Consider the following 14,072-nt stretch of genomic DNA (forward strand, 5'->3'; position numbering starts at 1 on the left):
TTTTTCAATTTATCAAATTTTAGAGCGGTACTTGCGAGAAATTATTTATAGACGTTTCAAATGTTAATGTTTTAATACACTCATTCAAATTTTCTGTTATTTTTTCGACACAGACAATATTCATTGTCATTAAAAAGCTATACTACACCTACCTATAATATCAATACCCTTACGGCAAAAATAAGGGCAGTTTGTTGAGTAGAAACTTTAGGTACGTAAAATTAACATATCGATAGGTAAAATTGCCGCTATAATATTGTAAACGGTTTCAACAAATCATAGCTATATGATTATATATAGCAACCAGACTATATTTATGTAGGTGACTCCTAACTGACAGAATTCGATAAAAATACGTACATAGTTCTTTCTATTGTGTGAACAGATACAATCAGATATGATTCAACTTGGTATTAACAAGCTTGAAGAACTATTGACTTTCACAGAAATCTCATGACATAAATAAAAAATAGTTTCCAAGTACAAATTATTTTATTACTAGAAATTATTGAAATTATTGTAGTTTATAAACAACAACATAAATCATCTGTTGGAGTTTCATACTTTTCGGTTGAAGACACTTTCTTATATTGCGACATATCTACGCTTTGTGCAGCAGCCATATCAAGTGCAGCAGCCGCACCAGCTGCACTAGGACGCTCAGAATGCGACAGATACGCGCTTTGTGCAGCAGCCGCACCAGCTGCACTAGGACGCTCAGATTGCGACGGATTCGGGCTGTGTGCAGCAGCCATATCAACTGCAGCAGCCGCACCAGCTGCACTAGCTGCACTAGCCACACCAAAAGCACTAGCCGCACCAGCCGTGGCCAACCCAGTAGTAATCAATGGCAAAACCATCAATCCTAAAAACTAGTAAGAGTTAAAAGTCATAATTACAAAAATTTCATCGTATGAAAAAGCTGAACTAAAGATAATAATGAGTATGTTCAAAAAATGTTATGCAAATTAAAATTAACAATAATAATATTGTTGTTAACTTACTAGAAGTTTCGAAATGCCAACGTCGCATTTTCTCTAAATTATAAATTTTTAAATAATTTAAATAAATTATTTAATGTAAGACATCTAATCATTAATATCTATTTTACATTTTATCAACCCTTATTCAAAAAATTATTCGGTAAAATGAACTGTTGGTTTTTCTGTAGTTTTGAAACAGCTAATAGTTTAACATAATTATAGAAAAGAATATTTAGAACTAGTTTACAGAACATTTCATTTCAAACAAATTTTATTTCACGTGAGTTAGTTTGTTAATGGATGAGTAATAAATAACACCATTCATTCCCATTAGTCTCATTACTTTTTAATTTCTGAAGTAACTTTAGTTTGTTTTTCTGCAGATAGAGTGATTGTGTTGTTAGGCTATAATAAAAACAATTTTTCTTACTCTGGATTGAACATCCTTACGTCCTGAAGCTCGATTTTCCTGTTCCGGAAACGTAATTTCGGGCAACCATTTTAAATATTGTAGTGTTTTATACTTACCACGTTTTTTGTCTAAAAGATAGTAACACATTAGAAATAATTAATGTGTAAATTATTAACTTCTTACATTATCCGCTATATTTTGATTTGCCTGTAGAGACCATGTAAAAAAGATCAAAAATGATGTCTCTTAAAATGTTAATTATGTCTTTACCAAATGTCTACTGTCTATAATAGTAGCACAAACACCGACCGACAGGATGATAATGTTGAACTTCATGGTGGAGCTAAAGTTAAAATAAACTGTTAATCTTACTATTACCACATTTTACTCTTGTATTTACCTTTTATAAAGTTTGTGCTTAAGTATTAAATATGGTGTAACTTATTATTCTGTCAAAAATAAGTTATAAATATTTTTTGTTGCACTAATACTAATAAATATGTTCGTAAACATAAAAAACCCAATAATAAATAGTGTGATACGTGCCAGCAAATCGAAAGTGTTATAAATTATTGACATTCACGAGAATTTCAAATTTTTTTATTACAAAAAAAATTCAAATTTGAATTATTTTATTATAATATGTTGATCATTGCAGTATAAAACGAAAAAAATATTATGAAATTTAAAGTCGTGACTATTATACACTGAAAATTTTATTTTGCTGAACATTGTTGTTTCTATGGAACTGTTTGCAGTGCATGACATGGACTTATTAAAACTCAACAAAAGATAGTACAATTAACAATATTATGTGTAATATTTGTTATGTAATGATTAGTGAAATAAACTCTTTACCATATAATACAGAAGATCTAAGAATTCTAGTAATTCTTTGATATGTATTTTTTTAAATTGAACATAATGGTAATAATGGTGTTATGTGATATTCAATAAAATAAAAATCTCAGTGTATATTCAAACCCCCTGTTGCAATTAAACTAGAGTTTGTTGAAAAGGGAATTTTTTCTTATTATTTTGAGTTTTTTTTATCAAACTTAGTGTCATTTTTCTTGTTACCTGCATGAGTTTTTATCAAATGCTAGTGTAATATTTGATGAATTATTTATTAACGTTTTCAAGGTTTTAATACACTCAATCAAATTTTCTATTATTTTTTGTTGTACGTATTAGCGGCTTTTTGTTCGACATTCGAAAATTATTACCGGTAATTTACTGAGTACAAAGTTCCGGTTTTAATTTTGGTTTTACTGGCAAAAAGTGAACCACGTGAATGAACTTAAAAGATTTATTGGATTTCAGAGAAACGTTGAAATTTAATCTAAATAATAATTAATAATGTAGCGATCTTATCGAAGTAAAAGGTATTCAGGTATAGATAGCGCCACTAATACAATACACTAATACAAAATAAAAACAAAACAAAACTCAAAATTAAATTTATTTACTCCTTTTTCGTTTGTCTCAAATTTTAAGCACGGATTGGAAAATTTTAGATTAAAAAATAAAAAAAAATAACACTAGATCATCAGACAAAATATGTGCATTGAGATTGCACACATTATGGTTTTCCCCACCATAAACACTCACTGGCGCTCAATGTTAACTAAATTAACAATTTGTTGCTAGTACGAGAATGTGGTACCCAATTATTATCGTGTCTTGTGAAACATGATACATTTACAAAGTTTTATTAAATAAAAATGTAAGAACACTTACAAAATTAGTTATAATGCGACTAAATGACCTTAATCAGTGCGTCTGATAATTCAGCGTTTCACGTATTTCCTTTGGGAATGCCCAATTCTGAAGTAGTGTTAAAAAGTGAAAATGAAGATAGTGCAGTAACGGAATTAGAAGATTTGTGCTGTTCTAGTGACGCTAGTTTTACACCAACTGCTATAAATGTTGAAAACTCAAAAGATGTTATCATTGGGCCTGTAACTCAATTCCATGGACCGGTCACGATTTATCAAAATGTGACACAATCATCTGCTTCTAGAGGAACTATAGGAAATGGATCTGCTAATACAACTGATCTCAATGGTATAAACTTAAACGGCTTGTTTATCTTTTGCGGTGGTGCAAGTGCATTTCTGCGAATTATCATGTTTAAATACGATAAATGTAACGCGAAATAAGTAAATATGATGCACACTGTAAGTAAATAGAGCTGATTTGGAAGCTTCATTTGATTGTATACAAATACATAGTTCTTTTTAAGGTCTAAACTTATTTTAAATAAATAATTAAATAATGGCTCAATAAATATTCCAATGATTCATTATGGTATTACAAAAAGCTGTAGAAATTATTAATTAATGCTCAAAAGAATCTCACAAGGCACAAGAAATAAGAAAATTTATTACAATAATTCTTTGATAACTTTAATTTATTTATTTATAATGCCAGTTACAATTAAAGTTTGCCTTTATTTGGGAGAAGAAACAACTTTCGTGTTATTTTTTGTATTAATTACAGGGGTTTTTGATCCTTGGGTAATTTTCTTTTTGTTATTTTCCTTTTTAACTACAGGTATTGCCTTTTTATTAGAAGATACTTTTTTGGTATTTTGCTTTTTAGTTGTAGGAGTCGCCTTTTTTCCAGAAGGTACCTTTTTGTTATTTTTCTTATTAACTGCAGGAGTTGTCTTTATGTTATTTTTCACCTTAGCTGCAGGAATTGCTGTTTTGCCAGAAGATACCTTTTTGTTATTTTTTTTCTTAGCTGCAGGAGTTGCTGCTTTCCCAGAAGATACCTTTTTGTTATTTTTCTTATTGACTGTGTGAGTTGGTTTTTTCTTTGGTTTTCTTGTTAGTTTTTTGGTTGATTTTTTCTTATTTTTTTTAGAAAGTTCATGAGATACTCCAGCGCGGGTTGCCCCGCCTATTACACCACCCGCTAGCGCCGCAAATAGTGGAATAAGAAATGGAAAGATCTAGTAAAAGAAGTAAAACTCATAAGTTATAGTACCTATAGTAATTATGAAATTTCAAACGTAGGTATACGTGTAGTATTTATTATAAAAAAGGTAAACCAAAAATAATACGGGTTTCTTCAAGAAAATGTTAGGGGCAAATTAATTATTAATTACTATTTCTTTTTGAATTGCACAATTTAATTTGAATAATTAAATTAATAAAATAATAATGTTAATATTTAGGGCCAGTTCACCAAATCACTTAGTTACAATGATATCATCTAAACTCACGATTAATTTGATAGTTAATGTTAAGCAAATCAACACCAACACCATCCATTTTATTTTAAGATTGAACTTTTATTAGCTTTCTGTAAATCGGCCCTAAGTATTGGGAGGTTATTGTTATTATAATTAAAACAATCTTACTCTGGGTTGAACATCATTACGTCCAGAAGCTTGGTTTTCCTGTTCGGGAAACATAATTTCGGACAACTATTATAAATATTGTAGTTGGTATACATACCAAACTTTTGGTCTGCAGATATAAATAAAAAGTTATAAATAAAAATATCCTTATGTGTAAATGATTAAAGCTACTTACTTTATCCACCACATCTTGATTTCCCTGTGGATACCATATGAAAAAGATAAAAAATTATTGATCTTAAAATAAAATGTTAATTTAATCTTTACCAAATGATTGTTGGCTATAATATTAGCACATACACCGCCCGATAGGATGATAAAGCTGAACTTCATAATAGAGTTAAAATTAAAAGTGACTTGCTACCTAATTTCACTCACTTTTCCCCCTTTTATAAAATATGTTATCATATTTTATAGTTATTAATTTTTTGCTTAAAGTGTTTATTGTAGTGATTTATTACTTTTTTTAAATCAATAGCCATAAACATTTTTTGATGATTAAACAATTATGTTTAAAGCGACTTAAAAATGCACAATAAATAATGAAGCACGTGTGAAACAAAATGAAACACAAAGCTATTAAACTTTCGTTAGGACGTTTTAACAGTTACAGAATTGATAATGTAACTACTTTTTTTTATTAAACTAAAAAACAAAAAATACCCAATTGTTTTCAATCTGCAATTTTCATCAGTTTGCTATAGTCAATCCATGTTTCATAAAACTACTTGTCACTTGTATAATCAAATTCTTTTGTAGATACCTATTTAGTTTTAGAGTTTAAAAAAAATATGTGGCACACTAATACGATTTTTTGAGTAAAAAATTGACTTCCATTGCAATAGTATTGCAATGGTATAACTCGAAAAATAAAAAAATATTTCGAAAAAATTGATTAAAAAAAATTATCACATTTGTACTTGATGATGCTTAATTAGCTGTTAGAGTCTGTTAGAGAATGGCTTAGCAAAAATTTGAAGGCATAAAACGAATCGATTAAGTAACATTTCTGTACATCGAAAATGCATACTTTTCCCCCAAAAATTCCTTCTGTACTTAAGGTTCCAAATTTTGAGAACCGCTGAACAAGAATGATAAAAATTAGCGTGTACTTTAAAATTATCGACAGAACGGAAAAGGCAAATTAACTTCTTAGTCCATTCCGTCGTAATTCTTTTATTTCAATTTGTGTTTAGATATTAAATTTTACCAAAAAAAAAACAAAAAGAAATTTATGCCAGAACTGACGTTCGAACACTTCGAACCTTCCACACAAATGGGCATGCTAACCACAATTTAAAAAAAATCAAAACGTCCATACGCTGGACTTTTTCCATTTTGTTTAAGAAAAAAATTAACTGTTAATAAACTATTAGCTGTTTCAAAACTATAAAAACGCCAGTGTAGCATTTTACCGAATTATTTCCTTAAATAAGATCCATAAAATTTTAAAATAGTTATTAATGGTTAAATCTCTAGTCATTGAAAATATAGAAGCAAAATTGGCAATTATCTTTTTTTTGGCCAGGTTTTAAAAATAGTTTGAACTGTTTTATGGATTAAGAAAATGAGTAATAGGACTTATTAGAATTAAAATAATTTGTATGATTAATTTTATAAAAAAAGTTCCTTTGTAATACTTTATTGACAAACCCAGCAATAACCAAAATTAAATTTACAAAAGTTTACAATTTTCGGAAAAGTTGCCATAATTAGGTTATGTCTCTAGTTCTTCCTGTATTTATTCCGGTATTTCTTCCAGTATTTCTTCCTGTATTTCTTCCGATATTTCTTCCGGTGGCCCTAGCATTCTACTCACATGGGTAGGCTTATTTTTCTTGGAATCAGAAGAAATAACCTTCTTATTGTTCCCATCAATCGTTGGAGGTTTTTTATCGACAGAAAGTATCTTCTTGTTGTCTTTCTTATTAACTGCATCTGACTGTTTGCCAACAGGAGACACATTCGTGTTATTTTTCGTAGAATCTGAAGAAACAACCTTCTTATTGTTCCCATCAATCGTTTGATGTTTTTTATTGACAGAAAGTATCTTATCGTTGTCTTTCTCATTAATTGCATGAGATTGATTGTCAACAGGAGATATCTTCTTGCTATTTTTTTTGTTAGTTACTACTTTCCCAGAAGACACTTTCGGGATTGTTTTCTTATTTGATGAATGAGTTGTTTTTTTAGTAGAAGGTACCTTTTCCTTATTTTTATCATGTGCTTTGTGAACTGCATGAGTTACCCCAGCACCGGCTAAAGCACCCAATAAACCCACAACCAGTGGAACAGCAAGTGGAAGAACCTAATTAAAGAAATAAAATAGAGTAACTCAATGGTAAATCCCACAAAAAATAAGCCAAAAATATTACAAATATGCATAAAAATTTAATTTTATTGACTATTTCGTGTTTATAGAGTGCAGTTAAATGTGTTAAAGCAATCTTACTCTAGGTTGAACATCATGTCGTCCAGAAGTTTCCTGTTCGGGAAATATAATATCAGATAACGATTTTAAATATTTTACTAACATACCACCGTATTACTCTGTAATACCAAATTATAAATTAGTAATAGCAATATTTGAACTACCTACTTACTTTATCTTCTACATTAGTCTTTGCCTGTTTACAAAAAAAATTAAAAATTAATTAAAGATGTGAAATATTCTCACCAAACCAGTACCACCAAAAACAATGCTGCAAGCAGCGAATAATACGATTGTAGACCTAGTAAATTTCATTGTTGCTAGGTTGAAAACTTTTCTTGGCTTTTATAGATTTTATCAGATTTTAATTTCACACATAAAAAATTTGATGTGGCCACTAACTTTTTAATATTATCCAAAAACTACTAATTGCTCTTTAAGGTGTATAAAAAAAGTAATTTCCGATAAAATGGCTACTGCCGCAGGAACTCAAGGTATGTAAGAAGTTATTTTCTTAAAAGTTCACTTAAAAATAATTTACGTAGATCTGCAAAAATAATTTCCTACTTAAAAAATAAACTCCGTTATTTATTGAATCACAGATCTTTCCATTTCCACTCGGTCTGTAAACACGAATTTATCAAAAGTTATAAGACAAAAATGCGTAATAAACTGAAAGATTCATGTATATTTTGTTAAATATTTTTCATGAAAACATCGAACCAATATAGAAAATGTTTACATAATTCCCACTGATGCTAAACGGAAGGCCGCGTTCTTTTTCAGTAACTAAACCGAAGAACGGTTCAGTCGCATTAATTTCAGCATCCAAATCGAAATTTGCGTCAATGAGTATGACAGTAATGTGTCCTCTCATGAAGCTCATTAGAGTCAATTCAAGCCGATATCGGCAAAAAAGCGACGTGGTTTCGCGAAGCCAAAGCGGTGAGTTCAAAATAAACAATGCCAAAACAATCGTCCCCAGTTTTGTTTTCGCTCTATTTAGCACACCCAAATATTTACTCACACTTAGATAAGATTAAAGCAATTACTAATCCAATCTCTAATTGATCAATTTTTCAGGTAAACTCGTCAAGTCTGAAAGCACCTGTTCCGACTCTCCCCACGCTGAAAAACCAAAAAACTCCTTTCTATACTCCAAACATGTGAAATATTTGGGCATTTCTCTAGTCGTAATCGTAATCCTCGTCACCACAACTTGCGTTTTAATACTCCCACGGAAAACTGAAAAGTCTCCCGAAACTCCCGACACTAACACTGCGACTCCAAGACTTCCTTTGGGCCCCGGTGCCATCATCGAGAAAAAAATTTGGGGAGGCCGTGCCACCTTAAACTTCTCTAAACCACTGCCACATCCCACTCATTTTGTCATCGTTTCACACACTGTTACCCCGACTTGTAGCGACTTTCCTGCATGTTCGCAAAGGGTGCAGTCCATGCAGGACTACCATGTGGGCAATTTGAAAAGTCCCGATATTGGGTACAATTTCGTAATTGGTGGAGATGGGAATGCGTATGTTGGACGAGGCTGGGATATCAGGAATTTTCACATGGATGATTCGATCGGGATTAGTTTTATTGGGAATTTTCTTCATGATCATTTGACGACGGAGATGATCAGCGTGGCGAAGAAATTGCTAGATGAGGGGGTAAAGAGTGGAAAATTGGCCAGGGATTATAAACTGGTAGCTCACAATCAGACGTTTAGAACGGAAAGTCCGGGGCCAAATGTTTACAAAGAGATCAAAAATTGGCCGCATTTTGATGCGGGAATTTATTACTCGCGATAGTGACAGGAAGTGAAATAAAATTGTGTTAATTGTTAGTCGCTATTGTTGATTTAGTATTTATAATAAAATACACAACTTGTGAATTGATAAATTGTGCTATTTGTGTAAATAAATTGGCTAATATTTTGTGTTTCTTAATCAGAATCGTGATTTTTCAACAAAGCTAATTAATCAAATATTTATGGACTCGTACCCATTTCTTGAAACTGTCAGAATGAACAAACAACTTTTTTCGGTTCATTTTGTCTACCGATTATCCACAATGTTCAGCTGAATCATACAATAATAACACTGCGGGGATTTTTCTGAAATCCACGCGTTATATAAATCTGTGCCGAGTTTAAATTAACATTAGTTTCTGTTGTAATGTCACTACCATCAGTACTAACCAATTATGGTGTTTATCGCAACGAATCCAGAGCTAAAACGTAAGTGCACCAACGATAACCCCAATAAAGATAATTGCTTTTAGAAAATAAACAAAAATCGCTGGTGATCCTCGACCTCAAAGAATGCGTTGCATTTTTTCTCGTCGTATTTTTAGCCATGTTGGCTATTATTTTCGCACTTTCGGCAATCGGGATTCACTTCAGTGTAACCAAGGACGATCCTTTGATCCTTCCTTATGATAAATGGACAATCCCTCAAAAATTTTTCAACCGGGAACAATGGGGTGCTAAACCTCCCCTTAACCAAACCCGTCTCCAACACCCAGTGGATCTAGTTATAATCGGACATACCGTCACCGATTTTTGCTGGAATTTCGAACAGTGTTCACACATCGTTGCAGCTATTCAAAACTATCATCTCGAATTAAAAATGTCAGATATTGCGTACAATTTTTTAATCGGAGGTGATGGAAATATTTATGAAGGGCGGGGTTGGGATGTTGCAAATTCTCAAAGAAATCACTCAATTAGTGTTAGTTTTATCGGTAATTTTATTTTGGATGAGTTAAATTTAAATATGATTGATGCTTTCCAACAACTGATGATTGATGGTGTTAATGGAGAAAAATTGAGTAAAAAATATAAAATAATGTGTCATAATCAAACCAAGGCAACGTTAAGTCCAGGTAAAAATGTATATAAAATTGTGAAAACCTGGCCCCATTTCCGCTCTGGTGTATTGAAAAACTAATCTGTTTTTAATTCAAGGACCAAAGTTTATTATTAGAAACTGTTATCAAATTATAGAAAGATTTCAGTCTCGGTTTCAGAGGAAGTTCGGAATTCACTTTTTAACGCAAAAAGACCTAAGGCACATAAGCATCTAAAACTGGATCCAAACCTTGAACTATTGTTGTATAATTCTAAATTCTAAGAACCAAAAGTGTAAACTCTTATTATAATTAATTCCATTAACGTTGGAAGATATTTTTTATATGAAAAATATATTTTGTTAATTGTGTTTCCATAAGTAGAATTTAAATTAAAATAAACTGAAACCAGTCGAACAAGTTTCACTTTATGAACAAACAATAATTTATTCATGTTTAACTGTGACCAGTGGCGTTACTTTTGTAATAAAAAATCTTGAAAACACCAGACCAAATTCTGATGTTGATATAGTTTTATTACCTTCTAATAACTAAAATAAAGTGATTACAACTAGTCATTGAAACACAATGAAATTTTTTATTGCTTTAGTAACACGTAAACGTGAACATCACACAACATAATCAATATTTATTTTAAACTAAATGAAAATACACAATGATAAAATTAAAAGTAGCAAGTCTTGAAAACAAGTAAAAATTTTCGAAAACTTTCGACGCTCCTGATGAGTTGATGATAATACGCAAACCTCGAATACACATCGAGTTGTTTATGTTAAAAGAAAGTTAAGTTGCACAGTCGCAGTTGAGTGTAAACCCTGATAGTGCTATGTTCGTGTGACGTGTTCGATCTCTGGTGCTAAAGCATCGGTGATTTGAACGCTTTTTGGAATGCAACCGGAAGGAACGCTCGCTAACCCGTTAACCAGCGATGGCGAGGATACGGTCAGTACTTCTTCAGAGGATGACAATGAGTGTGATGGTGCTGTCGTCTTACACGAAGACGACAGACCGGAAGTACCGTCGTTTGGCAATATCTCGGTGATGAACTCTAATGATATCCACTTTGGAAATAAAACGTTCTATCAAGGACCAGTGACTATTAAACAGTTCTTATACGCGAATGGTAAAACCACTAGTGACAAGAGTGATAGTGAAGTTGTATTAGATGCGACGACACTTGCAGATAGTGGACTTGAAAATCCGACGTTTGTGAATGATAACAATACTGCGTCGGAGAAGACCAATGCTGCGAGTAAACCTGCAGTGCAGGAAAATAGTTCAGGAATTGTTAAAGGTAATAATTAATGACTGTTGTTAGTACCAATTATTTTAATCATGTTAACATAATAATATAATTAAAAGGAAAATGATGTGTCTTTGTTTACGTGTACAAAATGAAAGAAGAAAAATTCAAGGAATGCTTGATATAATGATATACTATATAATAATTGAAGTTTATCAGTCATGTTATCACTTATTGCACACGCTCCATATTTAAAATCTTTCAACTTCCCTTAGAAGAAACAAAAATATAAAATTACAATTTGTTATATAGAATTGTTCAATTTTTCGTCCGCTTAACAATAATGTTAATTGCATTCAGTTTAAATAAGTAATTTACGATTCATTTACGTGATAAATATTTTTAATTTTTCTCCGTATTCATTTTACATTTATCTAATTTATTACTTTTGCGATATTTACAGTCCCTACACTTGTAGTTTGTAACAATATTTCTGCAAATTATTGCACTTTTTCAATAATTTTCCTGCACACTATCATATTATAATTCTAAAAATAGACATTTTTAGTTTATTTAATATAAAAAATATTACAGATGGACAACGAAAACATTAATAACCCAAATTAAGCTAAAATTATAGTTTATTAAATGCAGATATTTTCATTTCCTTTAATTACCTTTGATTAATTTCGGGTCTTGATTGCCTTGAGTTAAATTAGCGAATTGGGCCTACTTTATAAAGATATCTCGTCCAATATTGACTGAACATTTTTGTAGTCAGTGTTAATTTATAACGTAAACAATAGCAATTTCATAGTTAATTGTTTAATTTAAATTTTTTCCAGGATTTCGACGATTACAGAAATTCTTTCAAGAAAACGTTGTGATTCTAGTCAGCCTCCTAGCAGTTTTGATTGTATCATTAGCAATTTTAATGGTTGTGTTATTATTAAGACATAGTCCTAATCCCATCGAAGACGATCAAATAACTAGGGAAAAATTGGATGAACAGGAGAAAAATACACCAGTCGACTCGCCAATAGGTAATCATTTTTTTAAATCTCTTCAAAAAGTGGGTTTGCCATATTTTGACCCGAACCGACCTTGCTATTGAGGTGGGTCATAGAATAATAATTATCATACAATCACTTGGGTTTTTCCCAATGATACACCTCCGCTATTCCTTTATCAATACATACCAAAAATTTTGAAAAAGTCTCAACGGTTTTGTGGAAACTAAAAATGAGTCGCTAATTTGACTGTCTACTTGTGAATACTTGTACATCACTGTTCGAAATGTTTATATCCTTTTAGTAATTTCAGCGTTATTTTAACCAATTTAAATAAAAATTACTGTCCACAAAGATAGAAGAGGTAACAATACAATTTTCATAGAAAATCAAACGTCAAGGTTGTGTTTATACTGTTTATATTGTTCAAAGGAAGGACAAGTTATGTGCACCGTGCAATGTTAAATATTTTACAGTTACATATTTAAATATAGAATACTTTATATCTTTATAACACATCGTCTAGTTTCATTAAACAAATATTTAATTAATTTCATTGTTTTTTTGGCAAAATATTTAGAGTCTAGCTTTATAAAACACTTAGAATTTTCTAAAAGATAAGAACACAATGCAATAATAAAAAAAGATTTATTGCTCAAGGTAGTCACCACCTGACGTTATTGACTCTTTGATTGGAAGGTTTAAGGTGATCCTGATACGAATGCATTCTTTGTTTCAGATCCCCAGGCAAATCTGACTCTTCCCCCCAAACTTAAACTTGTCTCCCGTCTGGAATGGCTTGCCCAACCTCCAGTCCAACCCGCCAACCCTCTCGCTGTTCCCGTCCCCTACGTCATAATCCTCCACACGGCCACAGAAAACTGTTCCTCTCAAGCCCAATGTATTTTCCACGTCCGTTTCATCCAAACCTTCCACATCGAAAGCCGAAGTTGGTGGGACATTGGATACAATTTCCTGGTGGGCGGCGACGGAGAAGCTTACGAAGGCCGGGGATGGAAATCAGAAGGGGCACATACGTACGGATACAACGCCAAAAGTATCGGAATTGCCTTCATTGGCACTTTTAATAGTTTTAAACCACCGGAGAGGCAGATAACGGCTTGCAAACAACTGATTGCAAAAGGGGTGGAATTGGGGTTCATAAGAAAAGATTATAAGTTGCTAGCGCACAGGCAGCTGGAAACGACCCAAAGTCCGGGGGCGGCGCTCTATGAGGAGATGAAGACGTGGGAGCATTGGGCGAAAACGCCGTAATTTTGAAGATATTTGCCATAAAAACACGTCCAAATTTATTGTGATTTTTACTTAGAACTAAAGAGGTCAATTCTAACTCTACTCGTAACTGTTTTCAATATTTTAATAAGTTTAAGATAAGACTGATATTTTATTGTACTATCAAAACATGAATAAAGAAGTTAATTTTACTGATTTTACAATAAATAAAGAATAAACTTACCTTACCTTCCACTCTATATGAAGCCTGCGCACTTTCGGACCATCAGTAAAAAAACACTATTTTTTCGCCACTATTAGCACAACACAATTTTTTATGATTCACCAAAATTAGGAACTATATATTCGTATGACAGAAAAAAAAGGACAATAATACATTGTATTATATACCATTTTAAAAATTCGAATCTAGTATTAAATATAAACTAACAGTGGCATATTTACATATGAACCAAATGAGCTATAGCCTAGGGCGGCAGAATTTTAGGCGGGCGCCAA

The 14,072-nt window shown here is 31.8% G+C and overlaps 4 protein-coding genes across 11 annotated transcripts; 2 read left to right on the forward strand and 2 right to left on the reverse strand.

Moving 5' to 3' along the window:
- Window positions 1-473: 473 nt before the first annotated feature.
- On the reverse strand, window positions 474-5,170 carry LOC103312790 (uncharacterized). 6 transcript variants are annotated; one of them, XR_010335472.1, is made up of 9 exons: window positions 5,033-5,145; window positions 4,941-4,964; window positions 4,863-4,874; window positions 4,766-4,804; window positions 1,796-4,354; window positions 1,666-1,738; window positions 1,512-1,602; window positions 1,414-1,452; window positions 474-872 (listed from the first exon to the last, which is right to left on the reverse strand). XR_010335472.1 is itself a non-coding variant. In XM_064359011.1 (5 exons), the coding sequence occupies exons 1-5, from the start codon at window positions 5,096-5,098 to the stop codon at window positions 525-527; spliced, it is 489 nt and encodes a 162-aa protein (XP_064215081.1). In that variant the 5' UTR covers window positions 5,099-5,170; the 3' UTR covers window positions 474-524. The 6 variants fall into 6 exon arrangements, 2 of the variants coding, with proteins under 2 accessions (XP_064215081.1, XP_015833423.1); XR_010335473.1 differs by lacking the exon at window positions 4,863-4,874; XR_010335469.1 differs by having other exon boundaries at window positions 474-865; window positions 4,766-4,874.
- On the forward strand, window positions 3,159-9,145 carry LOC103312794 (peptidoglycan-recognition protein SC2). 3 transcript variants are annotated; one of them, XM_008194315.3, is made up of 2 exons: window positions 3,159-3,462; window positions 8,280-9,145. In XM_008194315.3, exons 1-2 carry the CDS (start codon window positions 3,159-3,161, stop codon window positions 9,005-9,007), a joined length of 1,032 nt encoding a protein of 343 aa, XP_008192537.1. In that variant the 3' UTR covers window positions 9,008-9,145. The 3 variants fall into 3 exon arrangements, with proteins under 3 accessions (XP_008192537.1, XP_064215075.1, XP_015833415.1); XM_064359005.1 differs by lacking the exon at window positions 3,159-3,462 and adding an exon at window positions 7,633-7,690; XM_015977929.2 differs by lacking the exon at window positions 3,159-3,462 and adding an exon at window positions 7,759-8,141.
- LOC103312792 (uncharacterized) lies at window positions 6,392-7,540 on the reverse strand. Its single transcript, XM_008194301.3, has 5 exons — window positions 7,443-7,540; window positions 7,369-7,392; window positions 7,304-7,315; window positions 7,218-7,250; window positions 6,392-7,073 (listed from the first exon to the last, which is right to left on the reverse strand). The coding sequence occupies exons 1-5, from the start codon at window positions 7,509-7,511 to the stop codon at window positions 6,507-6,509; spliced, it is 705 nt and encodes a 234-aa protein (XP_008192523.1). The 5' UTR covers window positions 7,512-7,540; the 3' UTR covers window positions 6,392-6,506.
- A 135-nt stretch (window positions 9,146-9,280) lies between the features above and the next one.
- Window positions 9,281-13,765, forward strand: LOC660982 (peptidoglycan-recognition protein LC). Its single transcript, XM_008194325.3, has 5 exons — window positions 9,281-9,435; window positions 9,480-10,144; window positions 10,944-11,361; window positions 12,156-12,353; window positions 13,060-13,765. The coding sequence occupies exons 1-5, from the start codon at window positions 9,402-9,404 to the stop codon at window positions 13,593-13,595; spliced, it is 1,851 nt and encodes a 616-aa protein (XP_008192547.2). The 5' UTR covers window positions 9,281-9,401; the 3' UTR covers window positions 13,596-13,765.
- The last annotated feature ends 307 nt before the right edge of the window (window positions 13,766-14,072 follow it).

Source organism: Tribolium castaneum, chromosome 1 (genome assembly GCF_031307605.1).
Source record: "Tribolium castaneum strain GA2 chromosome 1, icTriCast1.1, whole genome shotgun sequence".
NCBI lineage: Eukaryota > Metazoa > Arthropoda > Insecta > Coleoptera > Tenebrionidae > Tribolium > Tribolium castaneum.

What these genes read in the sequence shown, in the direction of transcription:
- LOC103312794 (XM_008194315.3), top strand. Translation starts at nt 3,159, where the DNA reads ATGACCTTAATCAGTGCGTCTGATAATTCAGCGTTTCACGTATTTCCT. An exon ending in TAATACAACTGATCTCAATG is followed by an intron (nt 3,463 to 8,279) that starts GTATAAACTTAA and finishes TCAATTTTTCAG; the next exon opens with GTAAACTCGTCAAGTCTGAA.
- LOC660982 (XM_008194325.3), top strand. Translation starts at nt 9,402, where the DNA reads ATGGTGTTTATCGCAACGAATCCAGAGCTAAAAC. An exon ending in AACGAATCCAGAGCTAAAAC is followed by an intron (nt 9,436 to 9,479) that starts GTAAGTGCACCA and finishes AATTGCTTTTAG; the next exon opens with AAAATAAACAAAAATCGCTG. An exon ending in GCTCTGGTGTATTGAAAAAC is followed by an intron (nt 10,145 to 10,943) that starts TAATCTGTTTTT and finishes TCGGTGATTTGA; the next exon opens with ACGCTTTTTGGAATGCAACC.
- LOC103312792 (XM_008194301.3), bottom strand. Translation starts at nt 7,511, where the DNA reads ATGAAATTTACTAGGTCTACAATCGTATTATTCGCTGCTTGCAGCATT. An exon ending in TTTTTGGTGGTACTGGTTTG is followed by an intron (nt 7,393 to 7,442) that starts GTGAGAATATTT and finishes TTTTGTAAACAG; the next exon opens with GCAAAGACTAATGTAGAAGA. An exon ending in GACATGATGTTCAACCTAGA is followed by an intron (nt 7,074 to 7,217) that starts GTAAGATTGCTT and finishes TTCTTTAATTAG; the next exon opens with GTTCTTCCACTTGCTGTTCC.
- LOC103312790 (XM_064359011.1), bottom strand. Translation starts at nt 5,098, where the DNA reads ATGAAGTTCAGCTTTATCATCCTATCGGGCGGTGTATGTGCTAATATT. An exon ending in TTATAGCCAACAATCATTTG is followed by an intron (nt 4,965 to 5,032) that starts GTAAAGATTAAA and finishes TGGTATCCACAG; the next exon opens with GGAAATCAAGATGTGGTGGA. An exon ending in GTAATGATGTTCAACCCAGA is followed by an intron (nt 873 to 4,765) that starts GTAAGATTGTTT and finishes AACTCTTACTAG; the next exon opens with TTTTTAGGATTGATGGTTTT.